This window comes from Aythya marila (assembly GCF_965140915.1).
Source record: "Aythya marila genome assembly, chromosome: 2".
NCBI classification, from domain to species: Eukaryota; Metazoa; Chordata; class Aves; order Anseriformes; family Anatidae; genus Aythya; species Aythya marila.
The window spans coordinates 119,786,517-119,811,396 of record NC_139043.1 but is presented as its reverse complement, the minus strand read 5'-3'; the positions used below and the strand labels follow the sequence as shown (position 1 = coordinate 119,811,396).

Sequence of the window (24,880 nt, the reverse complement as noted above, 5' to 3'; positions counted from 1 at the left end):
ATGTGGTAACAGCACAAAGCTGTACCAGGGGAGGTTCAGACTGGACATTAGGAAAAATTTCTTTACCACGGAGGTAAAGACACTGGAACAGGCTTCCTAGAGAGGTTGTTGAAGCCCCTTGTCTGTCAGTGTTCAAGAGACATTTGAACAATATATGTTTTAATTATATAATATGCTTTAATTTTTGGTTAGTCATGAAATAAATGGTCAAGCAGTTGGACGCAATGATTGCTGAAGGTCCCTTCAAACTGAGCTATGCTATACTATGCTATGCTATTCAATTCAATTCTATTCTATTCTATTCTATTCTTGAAAAGTAAGTTTTCTATGGAGAGGTGATACTTTTTATGACCAGCAGACCCAACTGGAAAACTGTATTAGCTAAATCAACAGATTTAATAAGACAACATCTCTTGTTATAAATCCCGCTTCTTTTGTATCCTGAAAATTAGGACTATTGAAATACTACAACTAAAAAAATTTGAAAAGTACAAAATATAGACAACAATTCATGGCTTACAAATAGGAGGAAGTTAGAAGGATTATTTTATGAAGGGTTGAAAGCCTGATGGCATCAGAGACTCAGTACACAGAACTAAATAATAAATTACAGTAAAAATCAATAGGATTAAAAAAAAAAAAAAGGATTTGCAAAAAATATTTTAATATGTTGTTTTTCTTTGTGGTTCTTCTAACAAATCTTTGTGATGCCTTATTTGTATGGGTCTTTCTCTTGCTTTGATATTGTCATTAATCAACATTGGTATCCCTTCCTTTTCCAAGAAAAAAATTACGACCTATCTTGGTTAAACATGCTGGTTGTCTTTAGGTTTACTAGATTTAGAACTGAGACAGCTACAATTATGGATAACTAATTCTTACTTGTTTAACTTTGCTATACTTGGGGAAAGAACATTACCAAACACATTATCTTCCAAAATTACCTGACTGTAACTGTGACATAGCTTGATTTAATGTATTTCACTGAGTTGTGCTGGTTAGCCACCTCTTAGAATTTGTACTGTAGCTCCTTTGCAAAGTAATTGTTCAAGTGGTCTGTAAGGCAATCATGTTCATATATACATTGGGAAACATTACATGCAATGGGACCCATAGTATATCAAAACAAGAAATGAGCAGCTTTGGCTTTTTTTTTTTTTTATTCTTTTTTTTTCTTTCCTTTTTCTCCTTTTTTTTTTTTTTTTTTTTTTTTTTAATACTGGATTTCAAAGCTTAGTATTGATAGACAGGAATTGAATATAAATCTCAGCTTCAGGGAAATTTAGTGACAGTCTCTTCTCTCATCTGGTCAATATGGATCTGTTCATTTTTGAGGTTATTGTCTGCAAGGAAGAAAAAGGGAGGACATTTCTTTCTTATAAGATGAAACTTCAGTGTCACTCTCTCAGACCAGACGTAGGCATAAAGGAAAAGACACTGAGAATTCTGACCACCTAAAAAGCCAGTTCATCCTTCTGAGCCTTCTGAGCCTGTCAAACACATTGAGATATTTATAACGGGAAGCAGTTATATATTTATCTCAATTGTAACTGTTCAGCTCACTGAATCCCCAGATTTCTTACCAGTGTATTACCAAGATAATTTATGGCCAGCTCCCTGCTGGTGTAGGGCCTCATTAAATGTGTATCCTCTTTGACTTGGTATGCCACCTCCATAACACAGGCCCACCACTAATTCCATGCTTACACATCTCACACTAAAAACATGAATTAAAGCTGTTACAATATAGATCTCTTAGGTATGATGTGGTAACTAGCCTAAGGGAAATTCCCACTCAGGCAACAAAAACAATGAAATGGATCTTATTTAAGCTGAGGCCCAGAAACTGGAAGAACCCATCTACCTGTATCTTAAGACTTGGAGGAGATGGTATTTATAGGGAAGTACAGGAGTCTGAAAAGTTTCCTTTCAAGCTCTACAAATTAAAACAGACACAAAGCTGTTGCCATTTAGAAATGAAAAAGTAAGAAGGTTGCAACTGGAAGTGGAAAATGGATTTGGAAGGAGATTTAATTTTAATGGAGAAGCTGGGTGAAAGCTAGGGGCAGGAGCAGGCACCACTTAGGCCTGTATGTGATGTCAAGTGGAAAGCTCAGGAGAGGGATGCTGGATGCTGGAGTAAGATTGATTTAACAATAGATGCAATTTAAGTGAAAAGGCTAAGGTGCTGGCAACAGAAGGTTGAGATGGCATCCATTTAAAAGCAGATCTAATTTAAACAGAAAGGCCAAGGAGGTGGAAGGTGGAGACTAAAATTAAATCAATATTGAATTAGCTAAGTAGAAGCTTGAATCAAATCTGCTAGTTTAAAAAAAAGGGCATACTGTGAGTATTTGGGGACCAAGGAATGGACCTAAGAAATGTCAACGAGCTGTCAGTATACAATATATTGCCTCTAAATTGAAATTGTATTTCCATTTTAGTAAGAATATTATTTATTACAGTAGTAAACCAAGAAATCTTAAAGGAAGGTGTAAAAGGAAAAATGCATTATTATAATTATATACCTATTTGAAGCAAATTGTCTTTTAGGTATATATTAATCTATGTATATATATACCTGGGGTATGGTATATAGTATTCAGAATCACAGAATCACAGAATTGTCTAGGCTGGAAGAGACCTCAAGATCATTGAGTCCAACCTCTGACCTAGCACTAACAAGTTCTCCACTAAACCATATCGCTAAGAATCAACAACAGAAATGTTTGACATTAATTGCATTTGCAAAACAGGAAATTATAAGGTAGTAATGAACTAGCCTTTAAATGCTGTCCTTTCTAGTTATCAGTCTGGAAACCAACTAAAGGCTAAGGGGAGTTTGTATTTACCTATGTTTGGAACAAAATATGTGTGTGATATATATATATCAATACACACACACATTCATACACATATACACATTCACCTACATATATATATGTTTATCTATTTATTCATAAAGGTCAGAATTGGCCCATATATGCCCTGGTAGTGTTCTGACACATTTCTCTGTTCAGAGAAATATGTTAGTATGCCCTGCAAAAAATAAATCAAAAATATTTTGCTTTCCATAAAAATATTTCTAAATGTTTAAATGAAGGCCCATTTAAACATTATATATATATATATATAATATATATATATATATAATATGTGTATATATATATATATACACACACACACACACATATATGCTACTGCTCTCATCTATTAATATTCTGTGGAATATTCAACAAAAATTCAACAAAAATTCTTTGTGATAAAGTGATAAAGTGATAGTTTACTACTGAATTTCAGGAAAAAAAAAATCCATTTCATATTTATAGGAAGAATTGTGGATAGGCACTGGAGGACTCTTATAATGAGTGATTTACCCCTATCCTTTAATGAAAAATAAATAAGCTGCTGGCTAGCATGAAAATAGTATCTAGACTATCATCTTCATACCTATGCCAGAAAAGATAGTCAGAGTTTAATGCATAATTAAACTTGGTGATGGCAGAGGAAATTAGAGGCAACCCTACAGTAAAAAATGAGTTCTTTACTGAAGATGTATTAAAATATTTTGTTCAAGTGGTACAGAAACTCAGGGAGAATTTCTTCAAGTTATGTGATTCGCATATTATAGCAGGCTATGCTTTATCAATGAAAAACTGAATTCATTTATATGTCTTTTAGATGTTGCTACTCTCTCATACTTCATCTACACCCAACTTGGATAAACCTTACATGTTACATTCCACATTAAATTTATGATACTTTCAGGCAGATAAGTTTTGCTGCTGCTAGAATATTCCAGAGCCATGACTTCCCCTTCTATATATTGTGCACTATCTATTATTTAAAGACCATCTCTCAGCTAGAACAAGGTGTTCTGTAACAGTCCATGAAGATTACATCTGGAAACAAAGACTATTTTGTACATTTTGCTAGAGGACTGTAAAAGCAGAGGATGGAATGGGTGTTTTGTTCTTAGTTGTTTTCCTGAAATGGATTATTCATCTACAGTTTTATAGCAGAATAAAGAAGGGGGAATCACGCCTCCACTGTAATTTATGTATTTATTTATTTATTTTGCCACTGACTTAACTAGGATCAAGATTTCTTCTGGTCTTCAGCATTTATATTGTTTAACAGTTTTTATTTTATGCTACTTCAGAGGTTTTACTTTTGTTTTTCTGAATTATATCTATGTGCTTATTTCCATAGGAACAAGAACAAATGCTTGTTCAGGCAATTGTATAATAAAGTAATGTAAAAAAAAAAAAAAAAAAAAGTAAGAAAAGAAAAGAATGTAGTGTTAATTTAAATAGTATAATGTGCCATATGTATTTGCTCCTTCATTAAATATTTCAGAATTCACTATATCAGTTCAAAATAGGACTGAACATGCATTTTCAGTCAATTCACACATTAAGGCTAATGATATATAGGAAGACACTAACAGGACTGTAAGACCATGGAATATTGTTGCAATAATAGGTTTATCCTGTATATTTACTGTACGGGAGAAAGTGGAGTAAGCATGATAGCAAAGAGGTGAGTCTGCATCTAGTCAGTAAACTCCCAACTGGACAGGCCTCTCTTGTGGAAGCTGGAAGCTGACATTTGGCTCCATTAAATTTTTGGTGGGGTTGTCCTGGGCCACCACTGAGCTGAGGGAGCCTCCTGGATACTTATGGTGGTATTTCTGATCGTATGTCACCTGCTTCTCTTCTCTGTTTTATAGTGGGCATCTACAAGGTAATGACAGCAGCCATTGTCTTACCAGAACTGGTACACCAAATTCTGTGATTTTGCGTCATTCTTCCAGATGAGCAGATGCAAATTTGTTTTCAAGCCTTCCAAAAATACTGATTGTCATTTTGCAGATATGCAAAACCCAGGAGAATACTCTCAACCTGGAAGCTATAGTGCTGTTTGAGAGCCAGGAAGCAAAACTTACCGTCATTTAAAAAGTCTGTGTCAAGCATATTCATCTGCTGGTCAGTAACAGCACATTTTGTTTCAATACCTAAAGTCATTATGGCCTAATAAAGTGGTGAGTGCTAAAACTCAATGATGATCTTTGGCTACTGTTTGGAAAGTTTCACAAGTACTCATTTTCAGTGAGATAGTTTAAGATAGCCGTCATCTGGGGATGTTTAAATCTGGTAATGCCCAATAGAAGTTTAACGCAGTATCCTCTTTGTTGGTCATCTTTTAAGTTAACTGTTTTATTATAAAAATCATATATTTTTAGGAGTTAAATGGACTCAACCATATTGGAAATTGCAATTGATGTAAAGATATTAGTAGTGGATTCCCAAATACTGCTTAGTTAAGTAAACATGTATATTTATACATAAAGGTAATCACACAGACATATGGATATGTTACTACTATTAGCTACTATGATAGCTCTTCATTCCTTTTGCAAAACATAGCATATTTATAAGAAATTTATCACTGCTGGACCTCCTGTGTAACTACAAAAATTAAAAGCAAATAAAAAATTATCTTGCATTAGATTACTGACAACAGATGCTCAATGATGTGCATAAATGTAATGCCATATGTCAGATAAAGCATTGTGGTAGTTTTTCAGTGTTGTTAATAATTTGGTTTACTTAATTTTTGTCTAATGATAGCACGTGGAGGTTCCTATAGATAGCGCAGTATAGGGGAAACTCTTCCTTTTTAAAAAGCAGGTTATTGTCTTCTGTTCTGAAATACAGCAGAGATCTAAAAACAACTGGTTCAGGGGAGAGAAAAACAAAAACCATTTTTTTTTTTTTGTTAACTTTGTTCTTGTGGTTTCATTTGTTGAATAAAACTTTTCTTTATGATGAATGGAAGCCCTTTTTCTTATTTTCATTTATGTACAAAAGAGGCTTGAACTTCCTTGGATTGACCTTTTGATATTTCAGTCTTGTTTTTATAATGAATGGTGAAAGAGCGATTGTAGGTTTGTCATAAATCTTCCTCTCTATTTTCATGTCTTTTTCCTTATGCAATTTATATGCAATTCAGCTTCCACTTTACATACTCACATACAGTACAGAACTATCACTTTTGAGATGTGTCAATGTCATATTTATGAAATAATATTTAGCAGCAATAATGCTATTGTTTCTCAAAGAAAGTCCAGAAAATATTTATAAATTTAAAAACATTTTTAACATTTTTATTTTGCCTAGTCTCCAGACTCCACTTTATTAAAACCATTCTGTAACTCTGACAGGGTGGTAACAAGATTCTGAGTTCATTTTTTGGAGAAAATGATTCACAAACAGGATAGTGACAGGCTTTTATGATTACGGATTTCACTTATTCTGTTCCTTCAAAAGGGCTTATATAGATTGATAGATCTACAAAGATAGAAATGAAAAAATGAAAGGAAGAGATATAAATAGACTTTTTCATTAGGATGAATGATGGAAGGTATTAACCCCACTACAGCAGCGTGCCTTTTACATGTCTTCTTTTTTATTCCTTTTGACCTGCTATCATCTTCTTTCTAAGTAAAAGTTAACTACAGTCTGGAATGTAGGTAAAGGTGAGCAATAGCTGGAAATAAATGTTTCTTCAAGCATTATTACTGTTCAGAGAAGTGTCCATCAGCCAAAATGTCAGCCTCAAAATCCATTTAAGCACTGCACAGAGGCTAAACAGGCAGCTATTATTAATTTTTAAGTCTGCCTGACAGGTTTCAGACCAAGAACTGGGGTTAACTTGATGCACTGAATATTGCAGAATGTATTTAATTAAGGAGGCTGTGACTCTCAGATGGCTGAGGATTTCTTATATGCAAACTACTGCAAAACTATGATAGCTGCATTTACCTAAGAAAGGAACCTGTTGCACCATATTAAAATGTGTAAAATTGCTCTTTCATTACAGTTTCTTGAACTTTTATCCTAATGTAATCATTAAATAGTTTAAACTTGACTATTTTGAAGCACCACTGTACTTCTCTTTTAAATAAATTTTGTTCATTATGCTGCAAGTTAACAATATGAATTTTTCCAGAATAAGCCCTATTCATTTTTATGCTCTCTAGTTAGCAAACCAAATAATTTTCCCACTGTGCCTTGCATGGATGTTTCCTCATTTAAAACATAGCTGTGGAATTAATATAAATGAATTAACATTTGTCTTTAATGTATTTATCTATAAAAATTAAGGATTCTAAAACACAAATAGGCATTAAGACACAAATCAGCCCAAAGTGAGTTACTAAAGAGCTATTTAGTTGCTTCTGACTGGATTCGGGATCTTAGAAAAATATATATTAAAAACCAACAAACTAGAAATTATTTCACTCCACTGGTTGTTAAACCTCCTAGATGTTCTGCTGTTTGCTCCACTTCCAGCACACAGCTTTTTTTTCTCTGTCCCAGACAATCCTCTGCTAAATAATAATAATAATAATAATAATAATAATAATAATAATAATAATAATAATAATAATAATAATAATAATAATAATAATAATAATATATTCACACAAGAATCTGGAAGATTATAATCATACAAGTGAAAATGGGAAACTGACACAATCCTAATGAAAGATTTTAGGTACTGTTATCTCATTAGCATTTGATATGCTTTATTGTTTAATAAATAAGTCAATTGTCCATTCTCATTGATTTAAATTTCCGTTGATATCATACAGCATGAAACTCTCAGAAGATGGTGACTCAACAGTCAGAGGATAGAGGGTCTGGGGTAAATGCATTTTGTAAGTGAATAAGGCCATTACCTTGACAATAACCCTCTTGTGGGGCCCCAAATGTAAACTGCTTATACTCTTTATCAGGTGATGGTATTTTCCAAGAATATGCTATATTCTTTGGTCTGAGTTTTGTATTTCTTTCACGCATACCTAAACACTGATATGTGAAGCACACTATGAAGGACTAAACAAACAAAATATATAAAACACCTATGGAAAAAGTAAAGTATAGATATCTGTGTCTAGATATAGACACAGATATAGATATCTGTGTCTGTATGCGTGCGTGCACATACAGGCAGCATTGCTTTTCTAAAAGTACTGTAGCCTGTGTCTTTCTTATGAGTTTGCCAGACTTCCTGATCATTTAATGAAGCCTCCCCATTACATTTTGTTAGCAGTTGTCTCATACACAAAGTTTCCCGACATCAATACGAAGCCTTAGATTCTGTCATGACTCACCACAGCTGTATGAAAAGAACATTTGTCTCTCCGTTTCTCTGTAGTCTTTAGTCCACATCTCGTATATCTTGCTGCCACCCTCACCTTTGGAGCTATCCTATACTACCAGTTCCTGACTAATCAGCACTTCGTAGCTTTCTAAGGGAGCGTTGTTTAGGCTTCTGCTCCTCCTTAAGACCTACATTTTATGTTGCTTCTCCAAGTGTTCATATTTCTCATTTACTGCTCCAGGTTCCTTTAGCCTTTTCAAAATGAACAATGTGTACAACAATTTAATGACTTCCTCCCACTAAATATTATCTGAGAATTTCTTTGCTATATTTACTTGCTATTAGAAACCTAAATGAAAGCATGAAAATAGATTTGACGCTAATAACTGTCACATTAGGATGGAGAACTGAACACAGTATTGTTTGTAACAGTGGAAAAATATATTCACACTGTTTTCAGTCAAAAAGTCTGTTTTTCCATCACAGCCATGAATTACCTGAATTATGTTTTCAATAAGATTTTCAAGATATTACCAAATACTTTCTTAAGACATGAGTTATTTTTTTGTACTCTATTTATCTCACCCACTGGTGCTATTCTATGCAGAAACAAAACAACTATGTTAAGATTTATGAGTAAAACTTTAGGAATAAATATTTGGTTGCATATTATTTATCCTATAGCTATAAAGGTGTTTTTTGTTGTTGTTGTTGTTTTTTTTTTTTTTTTTTTTTTTTTTTCCCTAAAGGCAGGTATACTGCTTAATTCCTTACATATGAGAGGAGGTAACTGACACAAACACATCCTTTTATTTTAAATAATTTTGTTCTTCTGCTTGCTCCTGTTTGCTCATTCAATATCATTGCAGTTTCACTACTGTTTTTAAGAATACTTATGATAGTCATGTGCTTATAGCAAGTTTGTTAGGCAGTTCTCACAGTCACTTTTCACACAGCTTCCTACCAAAGCATTCAACATATTCATATTTTTCCAAAGACCATTTAATTGTTTTTGATAAATGCTTTTTAAAAGATATTCACATTTTCAAACTCTGAACAATATATGGGTATGTATATAAGTGTTTTCTTGATAAAAGCATGTTAACAACATGGAGTCAACATTTCTGATGTGTGGTCTAGTTACTTTTAAGTGCTGAATAGGTCTATCTAATTATTGATGAGAGTAATACAGTACACTGTAAATGGCTTGACCTGTCATCTGCATTAACTTTACTGCCGATAAAACTGTCATTTGGAAAAACAGACTAAATGTCTTCAGAAGCTTTGGTTCAAATTTAAATATACATATAGAAAAACTCATGTATATATGCAGCATGGATCACATCCTTTTCAGCAGTATGACTGGTTCACAGATCCCTACAAACAAGTTCAATAAGTATAATCCTGACACTTGTAGTACCTAAATACTACAGTGTAAGTATGGGTTTGAGCAAAATTTGTTGTGTACATGACTTTCATATTCTGCCATTTTTACAAACTTTGTTCTTCATCTTGGTAGTTAATGCAAGACTAAGTCTCACCCCAGGTACTGTAGCTCCAGAGATGGATAGGTGTGTATCAGTACTTACAGCTGTCCTCTTCCTCCATGAAAATACTGATCACGTAACAGGCATACACAAATCCAATCAGCTGCATGAAAGAAAAGGAAAAGCAATCATTAGAACACTCTGAACACTTATTAAGCTTTTATTACAATGCTATATAAATACAGGTATTACAGCTATATTTAGAAAATATTTGCTTCCATTTCCTGAATTTATATGTAAATTTCAGAGCAAGTGGTCACAAACAGCTAAATTAAAGAGACTTTCTCTTTTTTTGCACATTACATTATATTTTAAGATCTTTTTCTCTTTTCTAGCCCCACTGAGATCATCACTGATGAATGCTACTACAAAACATTAGGTCTGAACATCATGTTAGAAAGTGCTTGGATCTTGATCTTTAGCTACTATGTACATTTCTTTGTTTGTTGAATACTTCTGTGCTCATGAGGCTCAGTCAACATTCATTGCTGAGGGCCCCCTAAGAACCTAATTAAGATATAAAAAAGATAAAATATTTACTGAGTGCTATAGAATTACGTTATAGTAAAGGTATTACAGAATCCACAAGAGATGTCATTTGTCTTACATAAAGTGATCCAGTGAAGGACTGCTTGGCCAAAGTTTAATTTGATATGTGAAAAACCATAATTTAGCTAAACAGTAAAGTTGTGTTATGATTCATCTGCATTAGGAAACACCTTATCAGAAGGACCTATCTGCAAACCACATTCACTATGCATGAAAAGAGCAGACGCATTTCCTCAGAGGACAACACCAGCAAAAACATGCCATTATTTTAACAGGAGCTCCCATAAGAACTTTCTTCCCTGTCCAGATCTGTGTCACTTGTGCAACTGAGAGGAATGGATTAAAATCTTAGGACCAGGGAATAGACACTCTGCTCATTAGCTTTTAATACAGACGAAATATTTTCTTACTACCATCACCAAAGATGAAGAAAATTCCACTGGGAAAGAAAACATAATAAACTGCACTGCCCAGACATGTCCATGCTTGAGAAAATATTGTTTGTGCAGCTGTACACAATTTGTGCTATCTGAAAGCCTTGAAGAGGCTGTTCATGAAAGATTTCTAAAATAACCTAGAGATTAGTGTTTTTTTTTTTTTTTTTTTTAAATCTTTTTGTCTGATCCATTCAAAAAAAATTCTAATTAAAATAGTTCCTTTAAGGGTGTCATGGATCGACCATCTGAGAAGGAGGTAATTTAATAGCATCTAGACAGGTATAAGCTCCTTCACTGGCACAGAAATCATTCCAACCTGCTTTCTTCTTGAGCTATACCAGGAGCTTTACAAGCAGCTCCAAGATCCTCTCTGCAGACAAAAAGCTTGTCCACACAAGAGAATTCAGGGAAGTTAAGATGAATTAACTAAAGCTGTGAAATCAATGCATGTAAGATAAAGCACATTAAATCCCTGTGTGGCCTTTTCCATTCAGAAATAAAGTGGCCTCAGTTCACTGCAGCTTAATCCTCCTCCAAGGGATTAATCTTCCCCATGGAGAATTAAGCTTCAGTACACCCAGGCCAAGTTCCGTGTGAATGAGAGCTGTCACAGCGTTGCAGCCTAGTCCTGCCAGCTTCCTCTCTTGGGCATTCACCTCACCGATGTTTTGGGAAAATGAGCCAGTAAGTCTAATCCAGCTTTCCTCTCGCTTTGAGCAAGCTGCAGCTTCCTTAGCTTTTTTGGGAGTCATATTTACTGGGAGAAATTGTCACAGCCTTTATCAGGTGGGTATTGGATCGAAGTGTCTTTCACATAGGTTAACTGAAGCACGATTATATAAAGGCTTTCAAGGGATAAAAAAAAAATCATATTATATTTGAGGTATATTGCTTGTGCCACCCAAACATTACACATAGATTAAACTGCTGTTGCATTAAGTATCATACAAAACAAACAAACAAACAAACAAACCAGAAAATGAGTGGCTTTTCAAGAGGAAATGTCACCTGCTTATCTGCTTATTTACAGTATTTCCAGGTCAGCACTGACAGTGTGAGATTTGACTAGACAAGTCACTTGGGTTTGTTTCTTCTCCCTAAGTATGTGACTGAAATATTTGGAAGAGAAAAGCTGCTGAATAAATAATGAACACAATAAAAATGAATTGTAGTACAGCTTTTCAGGACAATAACAATTCATGTAAAACGTGGTATCAAAAAAAAAAAAAAAAAGAAAAAAGAAAAATCAAAAAATCAATAAAACAGATTAGACAATTTTAAATGGACCTGTCCTAGTAATTCTCCCTCTTTTATGCCTCTAGATGAGGTTACTAGCTATATCATACAACATTTGAAGACTATAGGCCACGATTAAGTAGAGTTAAACATACATAAGAGACTGGATATGAAGGGAATTGCAAGTGGTCACAGGCATCGCAGCAATGATGCCCAGCAAGTTGGCAGTGCAGCTTGGCATGAGCCCTGGATTGGGGGTGACCTCTTGCTTTGTGGAATATCTTGCAGGAAGCACATATTTTTTGTGCTATATAATGTGTACTGTTATCATTCTAGATATAGGCTCCAACTTCTGCGGTTCTTCCGCACCATTCCCATAACAGTATTTGGAATCTGACTACAGAAAAGACCACGTTTTTATCTGTGCATCACCCTTTGCTGTCTGGCTACCCCATGGTGTAGGCTAGCTAAAGCTGATGATTGGGTGTCCTCACCCTCTGCCTTCAGCAGTAAATCCTAAATTTGCTGAGCTTCAGAGCACCCTGAAAACATTACCTCTTCTTCCTGATGTGAGCAAAGAATGGCGGTACAGACAGAGCATTGGAAATAGGAGTGACAGTTCAGCCCACAGTCTTTGTGGGTTGAATGTTTGTGAAGGAAGCTCAACGATTTAGAATTATTTACCGTTATCCAATTCTGTATTTTGTAATTTTTTTGTACTCAAACTTGGTGAGAATGCTATTTCCACCTCTCATCCTCCCAGCACAGGAAGAGATTTCCACTCTCATAGGTAACAACCTACTTGACACAAAGAAGAAAGCTACAGGGAAAAATACTCTGGGAGGTCTTCCCTCCAAAAAAGTATGAGGTTTGGCAAACCTGATTGTTTTAGCAGTCATAACAGCTTACATCTTGCTCTTTCAGTAGATCTTAAAGTAAACCTTTTGCTACTGCCTTTAGAGTTTGAAACATGCTGTTGTAATGTCTTTGTCTTATTTATGGCCTTATTCTTGAAGAATCAGCCATCTCTTTCTGCTTCTTAGTATTTCTTTTTATTTCTTAGCATTAGTAGATAAATATTCCTCAATCAGACAAAAATCGATATTACATATTATGTTTATGGCATATACTGGTTTAAAAGATAGACTTTCCTCAACCTGATTATCAATTAATACCTAGAGAAGTAAAAAAAAATATATTTAGCCATGCTCAGTGTTTTTTTTTTGTTTTTGTTTTTTTTTTTGTTTTTGTTTTTGTTTTTGTTTTTGTTTTTGTTTGGAGGAAAAGGAAAAATCAGGTCTTTAATCACAGTGGGAAGTATAAAAATCCACCATATTTCAAAAACAACTGTCTGTAATCAAAAGGTAGAATGCATATTTCTGAAAGAATACAACAACAAAGAGAGAAAAGAGCCCTTTGACATTAGTTGTTAGGTATAGGTGATCAGTGGTGGACAGCAATATTTGGCTTGTAACTAACATACTTGTAATTATAGCTGGGTAACTGATATCTACAGTACAATTAGTAGGAAGTGATGAAGTGGGAATATAACCTTCTGCAGTTTAGATCTCTTTTCAGATCCTTAAACAGAGCTACAGCCACCACAGTGTGAATATTTTTATAAATGAATTAATTAAAACCTCTTCTTTTGCTTTATTGATGGACACACTAATAAAATATTTATTCCAACAAATTACTTTTGCTATCTTGATTAACCCAGCTGCTGTTTAATTAATAACGTTATGCTCATGTGAACCCATCCAGCCATCACATTAATTGCCAATTTGCAGTGAGCTGATTGATGCGAACTGCCTGGTTTCTTGACATTGGAAATGTTGGCTATTGGCCGGGCACCAAGTGATAGACATAAATGTGTGTTCCCTGATAACTAAAGAAACCATGATGCAAATGACCCGAAAGATATTTAATTTTCTTATCTTGTATTTCAGTAATCATTCAAGGGGACAAATGAAGTGGTTGGAACAGGATGTCCAAAGCATCAAATATCGCTAGCAATGAGAGGTGTATAAATGGGAACCTAGGGCTTGATCCAGACAGCAATTTAGATTCCAAAGTGGAACGTTAGAATCTAAGCAGGTATTGAGACCCCTGACAGCATCTAGTCTATCTTTCAGAAAAATAAAATAACCCTCAGAAGAGTCAAACATTGGCCATGGTTGGATATGAGACACTGAGTGCTTCTATGAAACCAACAATATTTTGGTACAAAAAGTCATATTTCTCCAATGACTAGCTGATAAACATTGCTCATATTCCCCACATCACAGTGATCAGGGTGTGGGTAACAATTGTCACCTTGTTTAAGTTGACAAGGACTTTGATGTGGAGTGCACAAAGGGATTTCTTAATAGTGGAACATAGGTACGTTAATATGATGTTATTATGAGGACATTTTATACGTAATTTCTTTTCTCCTGATACTCTTAGGTAGAAATACTAGACTGTTATTTTTTCCCTATGCAGGCAGTATAGTCTCTAGAGGACATAAATGCTTTAGTCTAACTAAAATCTCTAAGCTTGAGATATGGACATCTGCATGAAATATAAATACCTCGTTTAATAGAAGTGAAATTATATTACATAATTGTTCATCATTAACTGTAAGAAGCTGTGAAAACATGTAAGAAATTTAAAAACCTAATCATCTCAGCAAATATATGCTGTGTCTTAATTGCTTTAATAAATGAATATTGTTATAATATATCCTATTAAAAAGAAGAAACAAACTGGGTGTAAAATGTATATTTACTTGTAAATTAATGTATTTTAATAGTTAACAGTTAATGTGTATTAACCTTTCCTTAGAAAAGCAAGGACAAATGCAAAATAAAATTAAAAGTGTTTATTTAAATCAAGGTTATGAACTGCAGACTGAAATATTTTTTTATTAAAATTGGTTATTTAAATAATTTTGATTTAAATCATTTTACCTGGCTTTATCATCATCAGCAGCTGTGGCCTTAAAATCTACTGTCTCAGTATGTGATTACTTTACTATCTCGTTCACACACTGCAGTTCCTCTAGTTCAAAAGAGATATATCAGAGTATACTGGGTATTTAAGATTACATGAAGCAGTGCTCTAGGCTATCAGGTTGATCTTCAAGATCAGATGTACAACAGGACACTTATCACTGTTAAGCTACTACCCAGAGTTTTATAGAGATCTCATTACAAGAAGACGGGACCATCCAAATAGGCTGGTAGCCTGGCTCTCAGAGAATGTACAGGTTATTATAGGTAAACTAGTTTTGGAAGATTCATCCAATCAAAAAGATATGACAACCCTACTTCAAGTTCTTCCTTGTACACTCCCAATACATTCAGGTCATCTCATTGAATATGGATTTATCTTGATTTCATTTGTTGCTCTTGACAGCTAAAAATCATTATTTCTTGTCTATCTGTGCGGTGCTTGAGAAGTGGTGCTTGAGAACCTTATAAATACAAGTCCCATTTTCTGTGAGATATTTCACTATTGGCTAATTTAGTAATGCATTAGTAAAGCATTAAACCAGAATGTGAGAATTCAGAGGGCTGGAGCACTTCTACAAAAACAGGCTAAGATAGCTGGAGTTGTTCAGCCTGGAGAAGAGAAGGCTCTGGGGAGACCTTACAGAGGCCTTCCAGTAGCTACAGGGAGGCTACAGAAAAGCTGGGGACTTTTTGTCCCACCAAAAAAGCTGGGGACTCCCTGACTCTTTGTCAGGGAGTGTAGTGATAGGACAGGTGGGAATAGTGTTAAACTAAAAGGTTTAGATTAGATATTAGGAAGAAATTCTTCACTCAGAGGGTGGTGAGGCACTGGAACAGGTTGCACAGAGAAGCTGTGGATGCCCCATCCCTGGAAGTGTTCAAGGCCAGGTTGGATAGGGCTTTGGGCAACCTGGTATGGTGGGAGGTGTCCCTTCCCATGGCAGGGGGGGTGGAATTAAGTAATCTTTACGATTCCTGCCAACACAAACCACTCTGTGATTCTATGATTCTATGCATAAGAGAAGCAGGATATTATCCTAGGATGTGTGTGTATATGTGAGTTAGTAAGATAGCAATATGTCTGAGATTATCAAGCATGAAGAATTTATAGCTCCACATATTCCACAGCAATGACAACAGATATCAAAAAATGCAATTTGCAGAAGAGGAATTAGGATCAAGGGTAACAACGTATACAGCTGTAGTTTAATAATAAGTATGCACTATAACTGCGTGACTATATAATGTATACTATTGTATATAGTTATCCAGTTTTATAATTATATATATAATTATTCAATATAAATGCTTGATTATATACTATAATTAATTAAATGCTTGATGATACACTATAACAATAGTTTTACACTATATTATAATTATACATAATTTCAAAACAATGCAATTTTTGAATTACAGAAACAGTTTCCAAGTTCTATTTTCTTTGTCTAGAACTAAATGTTGAAATGCACACCAATTTAGTATATAAGTCCCAACCTTAGAGTATTAAGCAATCTAAAAACATAAAAGTAGACCAACAGCTAGAAGTATCTCCAGAAAACATAGTATAGCAGTAAGTTCTGAAGTACACTATTTACTTAATATTCCTAAAAACTATTGGATTTGATTTGAATAAAATCCAGGTATCAGGGGCATTGTCTAACAATTTCAACTGCATGACCCAGAGCCAGTCTGGTCCAACTGTGCTATTTAGAGTTGTAGTGGAGAGCTCTCCCAGAGGCTCCAACTCAGATAGGACTTAAAATGGATTAAGCACTCTAAAAGTTGGTGAGAGGAGTTGATGGGTCCTTTAACTTTATATTGACAGGGGAGAAACAAGTGAGCAGAGATCCTAAAATAAACATGTGTTCTTCAAATGTACATAAAGGTTGTTGTTGGCTAATACTGCAGGAGGTAACTCCTCTCAAATGCCATCTACCTAGCACTACAAGGGGAGAACAGCATGCTGGAAAAGACTATGCCTGTTAGTTACTCTGCTTTTTGAAGTCCTGCACAGTATCTGCTCTTCTCTTTTCCTGGTCTCTGTGGGGGCCCTTCATCTTTAAAATAAAAATTGTATTTGACAATCTAATTCTCCCAAGCCAAGATCAGAAGCATTATGATATGCATTTGATCTGGAAATTTATTTCTCCAGCATCTTAAATATAAAACTAACCCTATTGCTCATTTGCCAAAAAGACCAGTTAAGAGGGAACAGTGCTATGTTGCCAATGTGTGTCCCAGCTTGGTTAGGGTTGAGAAAAACAAGTGAGAGCATTTTGTATTACTTCCCTCTCTCCCTCTCAAGTGTTTATCTTACTTGCAGCTTATTCTCCTTACTTTGTTTTCATTACAGGACCTTTAGAAAAAATATCATATGTTCTTAGAACAGACAGCTGAAGAATTTGGATCAGACTCCTTAATCCAGACCTCTGTATAATTTAGTTTATAGAATTTCATCTAGATACTCTGGTATCCCAGAGATAACATTGTCAGAGCATCTCTCACAGATGAGGTTAGGGAACAGCTGCTCTAGATGAGTTACACCAACAGAAGGAATCTGGGAACATTTGTCCTTGAGACATACAAGAGAAAGAAAAACGCCCCAAGCAATAATCCTATTGACTTGGTTGTCTATCACATGAAAGATATGCTTAAAATTTTGAATGAAATGGAAGTCTCAATATGTAAAAACATTGAACACAGTATTTAAACGTGACTGGCTGGAATATAGTGTTTTATCTTGCAATAAATTAATCAAATGTTAATGATTTAATTGAATACAGTGAAATTCAATAGTATAATATAGAATCAATCTCAAACCTTGATTGGTAAAGGACAGTATGATGCAAAGGGAAAGGAATGTGGATGGTAAGAAGGAAGAGGGAGATAACAGAGATCTACATGTGAACAGATTCCTACAAAATAACCAGAAAATCATTGGCTAGGCAGCAATTTTCTTTTTTTTTTTTCTTTTTTTTTTTTTTTTCTCTAGATCTGTTTTTCATTCAGTATTTAAAGAAAATAGAAGTTCTGCTAGGAACAAGGTAGGAGTTCTCATACTTCCATTAATACCTAATCAGCTTGTCAGCTAAATAACAGAGTGAGAAAACACTTTACATCTAATTTTACAAGGAGACAGAAAGATGGTTTTCTTTTTTTTCTTTAAACCTGGCTTTGACCTGGGGACACTGGTTGATGAGAACCTCAACGTGAGCCAGCAATGTGCACTTGCAGCCCAGAAAGCCAACCATATCCTGGGCTGCATCAAAAGAAGCATGGCTAGCAGGTCAAGGGAGGTGATTCTCCCCTTCTACTCTGCTCTTGTGAGACCTGGTCTGTGTTCAGCTCTGGGGCTCTCAGCACAAGAAGGACATGGATCTATTAGAGCAAGTCCAGAGGAGGGTCATGAGGATGATCAAAGGGTTGGAGCACCTCTTCTTTGAAGAAAGGTTGAGGAAGTTGGGGTTGTTCAGTTTTCAGAATAGAAGGCTCAGGGGAGACCTCATTACAGCCTTCCAGTACCTACAGGGGGCTGGACAGGAAAGCTGGTGAGGGTATATATCCCTTTTGTCAGGGGATGTCGCTTTTGTCAGGACAAGGAGTAGTGGTTTTAAACTAAAATAGATAGATTTAGATTAGACATAAGGAGGAAGTTCTTTACTCAAAGGGTGGAGAGGCACTGGAACAGGCTGCCCAGAGAAGCTGTGGATGCCCCATCGCTGGAGGTGTTCAAGGCCAGGTTGGATGGGGCCTTGGGCAACCTGGTCTGGTGGGAGGTGTCCCTGCCTGTGGCCAGGGGTGGAACTAGATGGTCTTTACGGTCCCTTCCAACCCAAACCATTCTATGTCCTTTGTTGATAGAATACCAATATATATATATTCTTAGTAGATCAAAGGGTCCTAATTGGAAATAAGGAATTGGAAAAAAGGGTCCTAAATGGGAATATTATTTCCACTTATTTATGGCAACAGGCACAAAGAATATATTTTAATTCTAATGAAGTGCAATCTGTAAGAATTATTTATTTTCTACTGAATTATTTCTTTCCCTTCAAGCACCATGTAAACAACACGTGGATGAAACTATTACATCACATTGAGGTAGTACCCGTACCCACTTAAAGACAGATGAGCTGTGGCACAGAAATAAAAATGCCAAATGTTTAAGATTTCGGTGAGGTCACAATGACTGTAAGGGTAGAAGTACTACATCCTGATCCTTACTACTCTCTAACCTCCTTTAAAAATACTTCTTAAATACCTAGGTCATAGTAGCTAAGACTGAACACATTATAATTTTAGCTCATATTATCATATTAATCTATAAACATAGCCTGAAAAATGTATGAAAAAATTCAAAGCTTTCACTAACAAGAGTTATGCCAGAGCATGTGTCAGGGAAAACAGAACAAAAAAAAACAACCCCCCCTCCCCCCCCAAAAGAAAAAAAAAAAAAAAAAAAGCTAAGTCTTTGTATTAACTCACTGTAGGAAATGTTCTATGATCTAATGAACTCCAAAGTAAGATTTAATCTCTAGCCTTCCCAGGTTGCCCCTATTAGCCCCCTAGTGGAACACTCAAGGAAGATATTCAGGAGTAACAGACACAGAGATGTACCTTAGAAGCAAGCTCCACAATGTGAAAGATGTGCACCAGCTTAGACCCAGCACTAATTAAATCACAGAAAAAAATAGACTTGAATAATAACTAGGAGGAGGATAAAATTCACAAGAGTGCAGAAGTTCACATAAGTCAGCACGGATGAGTACAGATTGTCTGAAAACTTTTCTTATAATCTAGTCTGCAGAGGGAGCTGAAAAAGCATCATATAGTATTTCTCTTTGTGGATCTCAATTACAAACTGTTTTTGCACACATCATTATTATTTTATTTTTCTATTAATTATTTATTAAATATAGACAAGGAAAATTACAAGCAAATGCTAGTTTTGTTATTATTTTTGGAAGTATAAATAAATACTTGAAAATCTCATCTTCCTTAGAAGTTCACAGATGATAAGTCTGTGGACTTATCTATCTAAAGTCTAGTTGTTGTGAAGGTGTACCTGCATCTTTAGGAAGGAAAAAAGACAGAACATATGTTGGATTTTGACTCTTGAAAATGAAAAATGAAAAACATCACTTCTATGTCCACCAGAGACTTTGATATTGTTTTGTCATTTTTTGTGCATTCATCGAAATGCTAGTGATGCACAGAAGTATATCACAGACAGATGAAGCTGAGGAACAGCATTCTGATCATCATTCTGTTTTTCCTAATCAATTTCCATCTAATACGATGTTTAGCAGATGATCTACCACATGTATGCTTTCACTTGTGTATCAATCTGACGTACTCAAACCAAAGAACAAATGACTATTTTGAGCCACAGCTGACCTATTTTTGCTCTTTGGAAGAAACAGTACTATTATCAGAATTGTGTTTGAATTTATGTTTGGCAGGTAACAGTAGCGTCTTCACCCAGCTGTAAACTTGTGCAATGATTGCAATGCAGGTCATTTTGAAAAACCCTTTTATGACAGTTTATTTTCTTTTATGGCTATCTTTCCCACTGTAGTACTTTTTACTATGGATAATATTGGTTAATTCCTTCAAGCTGCTACCTGAATGTGCAGATGGAGGTTCACATACACACACACAAACACACCCCTATAATGCTTTGTGAAGTAGCCTGCTGTGATATGTAAGAAACAAGACTACCATAAAAGCAGCTATGTTATCTGTTTGCTCAGGTATTCCCAGTAAAACTGTGTGCTAAAAGGTTTTTGTGCAGGATTCCCACTGGGCAGAAAAGCTATCAAGAATTGCAATGAAGCTTTGCTTGCTCTCAGTGTTTAATGAATTTCAGAAGCAGCTTCTCTAGTCATATCTGACCCAGCATGATCTCTTTTACCACCTGTCTGTGACACAGTTTATTTTTTTGGTCCCCGTATGTGACTCACAGTTTTGTGTCCGGTTGCCTCCTGTTTCTTACCAACAACTATCATTTGACAGTGTATCCTAGTGCCTTCATTACCTTCATCTGGGTCTGACTGTGGGGCTTGAAGCCAAAAATCACTACTTCTTTTCAAAGGAGCCTAAGTTCAGGCTGTAATTAAGAAGTTTACAAACATAGAAGAAATACTGGAGCCCTTCTAGCAATGACATTGTCTCTGAAGATTCACACAAAACCAGCATAAGCATCCCTTCATGGCTGATGATCACACCCTCATGTTCTGTGTCTATGGGTGGCAGCAAGTGAATTGCCCTAGAACCAAACATCAGGATGTTTTAGCAAATGGGAGACAGATTTGTCCTCAAATCCTACCTTGAAGATACTGTTATTCAGAAATGCAAATGTAGACATAGAGCCTACACTTTGCAACTGCAACTTCAGGAAGAGCCAAACCTGAAACTGTAGCTCTGAGAATGCATCTTGACCAGAGACAGGTGTTACTGGAGCATGTCTTTGCAGTCCTTGACCTTGGATCATCTAGACTGACCTTTCAGCTACAGCATGTAGAGATTCTTTATGGAAAACAAACACAGACTTCTTTCCAGGAAGCCAGATTCTGAATTACACAGCCTGAAGGAGAGAAAGTCAGGCAAAGAAATGTAAGCCTACTTCTGGCATCCAGAGCTGGTATTGATCTTTGCCAAGAAAAAAAATAAAAGTGTAATAAAAAATATTCAGTGATGTATTACTAACAAAGGACAAGCTCAAGCAGTGAGCTGTTGTAGTCCTTAGTGATGTGACACTAAGGCTGTAGGAATATGCAGAGGCAATAATTGTTTTTCAGCATGGGCAGGTGACCCACCAGCTCTCCAGCCCATTGCATCTACACAAACAGCTCTTCCAGCTGAACAGGGCCATGGATTTAAGCAGGTAGAGATGAGGTTTGGCTATGTTAAATGGCATTAAGATGATTAATACAGAACTACGGCCTTGTGCTGGCTGAAAATCCTAGTATCTTTTATCTTTATTTTCATCTTCAGATAGTCAGCAAAATAACGCCACTGACACAACTGATGAAGGACTCGGGTGAGCATAAGGAAATAATATGCTTATATGCTTTAGATAATTCATATAAATCAGAAACCAGAAGAAATGCATATATACTAGTCTTGGTGGATTCACCTGAAAGCATATAAGGGTCTTGCTAAAGCAATCTCAAATATGTACACGACTTGTTAGAATTTGATTAAAACAGGAGAGACTGAAGAACATCGGAAAGCCAAAGATTGTCCCTATCTATCCTTACACTAAGACAGGAAAAGGGAAGGAAAAGACCCACAGAAAGACCCGTAGAATTATGTTCCTAACTTCATTTACCATAAACTTACTGAAACAAGAAATCAAATTATTAATGGGTAAATAAACATACTACTAAGAAGATAAGGTGAATTTATTCACATTAATTTATCAGAAACCGAACCATGTTAAATTGAGTCTGTTCTTTTTCAGGAGAGCTAATGGGCTTTGTGGTTAGGGAAGAAGCAACAAGTGTGATAAATCTTGTTTTTAGTAAGCATTTTGACATTGGTTGGCATTCTTATAAGCAAACTATGAAAACGTTTAGACCAGAGTATTGCTATATAGATTGAACAACTGTCTTGAAAATTGAACTCATAAATATCTACCCACAATTCTTCATCAGATTAAGAGTCAGTAGCCAACAGGAGTCTGTTGAATTCGTTTGGGTCCAGCACTATCCAGTATTTTCATCAGTCACCTGGTTATCTGAATAGATATTATGCGTTTTACACTTCCAGACAGAAGCAAGGTGTCATGGAGTTGCAAGCCAAACACAAGATTATTATTAAAACAATCTTGACAAACTGACAAAGGGTTTGGAAAAAATGTGATGCAATTCAGTGAGACCAAGTGCAAATTACTATACTTAACTAGGACTAATGAAGTGCTCAGAGGCAGAATCAACTAAACAACAGGCTATATAGCAGTAACGAATCACAACCTATGACTTGATAATCTTATACTGTTGTAAAAGTATCAGATGGCATAGTGGGTTGCAAAACCGAATTTCCTCGTGAATCAGCAGTGCTCTAGTACACAGCACCGATAATGCATCAGATCACAGATTGTCTGAGTTTTGGAGACTTCTCTTCATCAAAGATGTGAACCAATTAGTGATAAGTCCAGATGAGAATTATAAAGATGATCAAACACCTAGAAAACTTAACCTCCAAGAAAAGCTTGTGATACTAAATTATGCACTCCTTTAAAACTTCTGTATCTGGGAGTATTTACAGTGAGTGGTTGGTTCACATTGTTCACATACAGATCAAGTGCAAAGGGCTTCTTCATACTGCTACCATCTAAAATACTTTTCAAACTATTTTGTTCTAGAAATAAGAAGTTACTGTCAAAGGATAAAAATCTTGACAGAGCTTTTTATATTCAATTACAACATGAAACAGCTACTAATATCATAAGACTCAAGGGTATTCTCATTAGTATTTTAAGGCATTGTGACAGATTGTTTTGGGTGTGTCAGAAGTGATTCATACTCCTTGTTGAGTCCCCACTGTAAAGGGAAAATTGTAAGACAGTCAAACTGTCTTTTTTCAGACCAATATATGAAAAACATCATGAACGTTGTTATGAACCTAGACAGGACATAACTTTGTGTGACATCTACAACAAGAGCAGATGAAATGCAAAGCAGAATCTGATCTCCTCAGACTTTCTGCTGGCTACTATGTGGGCAAAATTCAATTATTTTTAAAGAAATATGACACACAGGAAATCTATCTAAAGCGGAAAAGAGGAACAAGGCAGGGAGATTATTCTCTGATGGTGAAGAGAGACTATTTTATACCAGATATTACCTTCTTGATAGGTTAAACTGATGATCACCATGAAATAGTAAATATCTTCAACATCAAACAAAACATATGTTACTGTTGGACCCTGGGCTGTACATGAGAATAAAATTGCAATTCTTTCCAGGATGCACCTTTGACACGTTGCAAGCCCGATGTCCAGCCACACCTATCCAGAATGTGGACACACCTATCCAGATTGTGGACAATCTTAATCTATTTTAAACATCAAGTTTGAGTTGATTACAAGAAGAAGATACTGATGAGGAATAGGATAGTTGTTTGTTTGTTTGTTTGTTTTTCTTTTCTTTTTTTTCTTAAGTTTAAAAAAAATGACAACACAGCTCAGACAGTATGTTTCTGATTGGTCTAGACCCTCAAAGGAGTGGTAAGAAATCATTTTTCCATCTTTTTCTTTTCATCTTTCTCAAGATCAGCTGCAAAAATAGCAGGAGAGCAGAATGAGGGATGTCATTTCCAAAGAAGGAGATGAAAAAATCTGAAAGGAAAGCAGAAACATGTGGCTGTGTGTGTAGCCAACAGTTTTGTTTTCAAAACAGATTGATTTTCAGTGCTTACTGGTTATGAAAGAAGAGGAGCTATACAACAAAAGACCAGTTAATGATGAAAATTTGACCACTTCCACCCCTACATCAATGCATACCTGGCTGCCCTTTTGTAAGCATATACAAGATTAAAAAGCTGTGTTTTCCAGACTTGGCTGAAGAGTATAACCGTAGTGCTGCAGGAGTTATTGTTGCTTAGAAAATCAGACCTTATTCATTGAGTTGAATAAATGCAGTTGTAAAATCTTACAATATGTTAAGAATATAGTTATAGAATATGTTAAGATATAGTCCAACTGCCCTTTTATGGCTTGGGTTAGAAGGTACCTTAAAGACCATCTATTTCCACCTTCCCTGCTGTAGGCAGGGATGCCATCCACTAGAGCAGGTTGCCCAAAACTTAACCAACTTGCCCTTGAACACTTCTAGAGCTGGGATATCCACAACTTCTCTGGGCAACCTGTTCCTCAGAGGCCTCACCACCCTCTGAGTGGAGAATTTCCTCTTAACATCTAACCTAAATATAGAAT

At 35.5% G+C, this 24,880-nt stretch overlaps 1 protein-coding gene across 2 annotated transcripts in view; it reads right to left on the bottom strand.

Moving 5' to 3' along the window:
- The window catches only part of NKAIN3 (sodium/potassium transporting ATPase interacting 3), a gene marked incomplete at both ends in the record, with an annotated part of 372,746 nt that overhangs the window by 15,631 nt on the left and 332,235 nt on the right, over nt 1–24,880 (bottom strand). For both annotated transcript variants that reach the window (XM_082752335.1, XM_082752334.1), the window contains one exon: nt 9,762–9,822. In XM_082752335.1, coding sequence (XP_082608461.1) covers nt 9,762–9,822 — 61 coding nt within the window. The remainder of the gene's footprint in view (nt 1–9,761; nt 9,823–24,880) is intronic.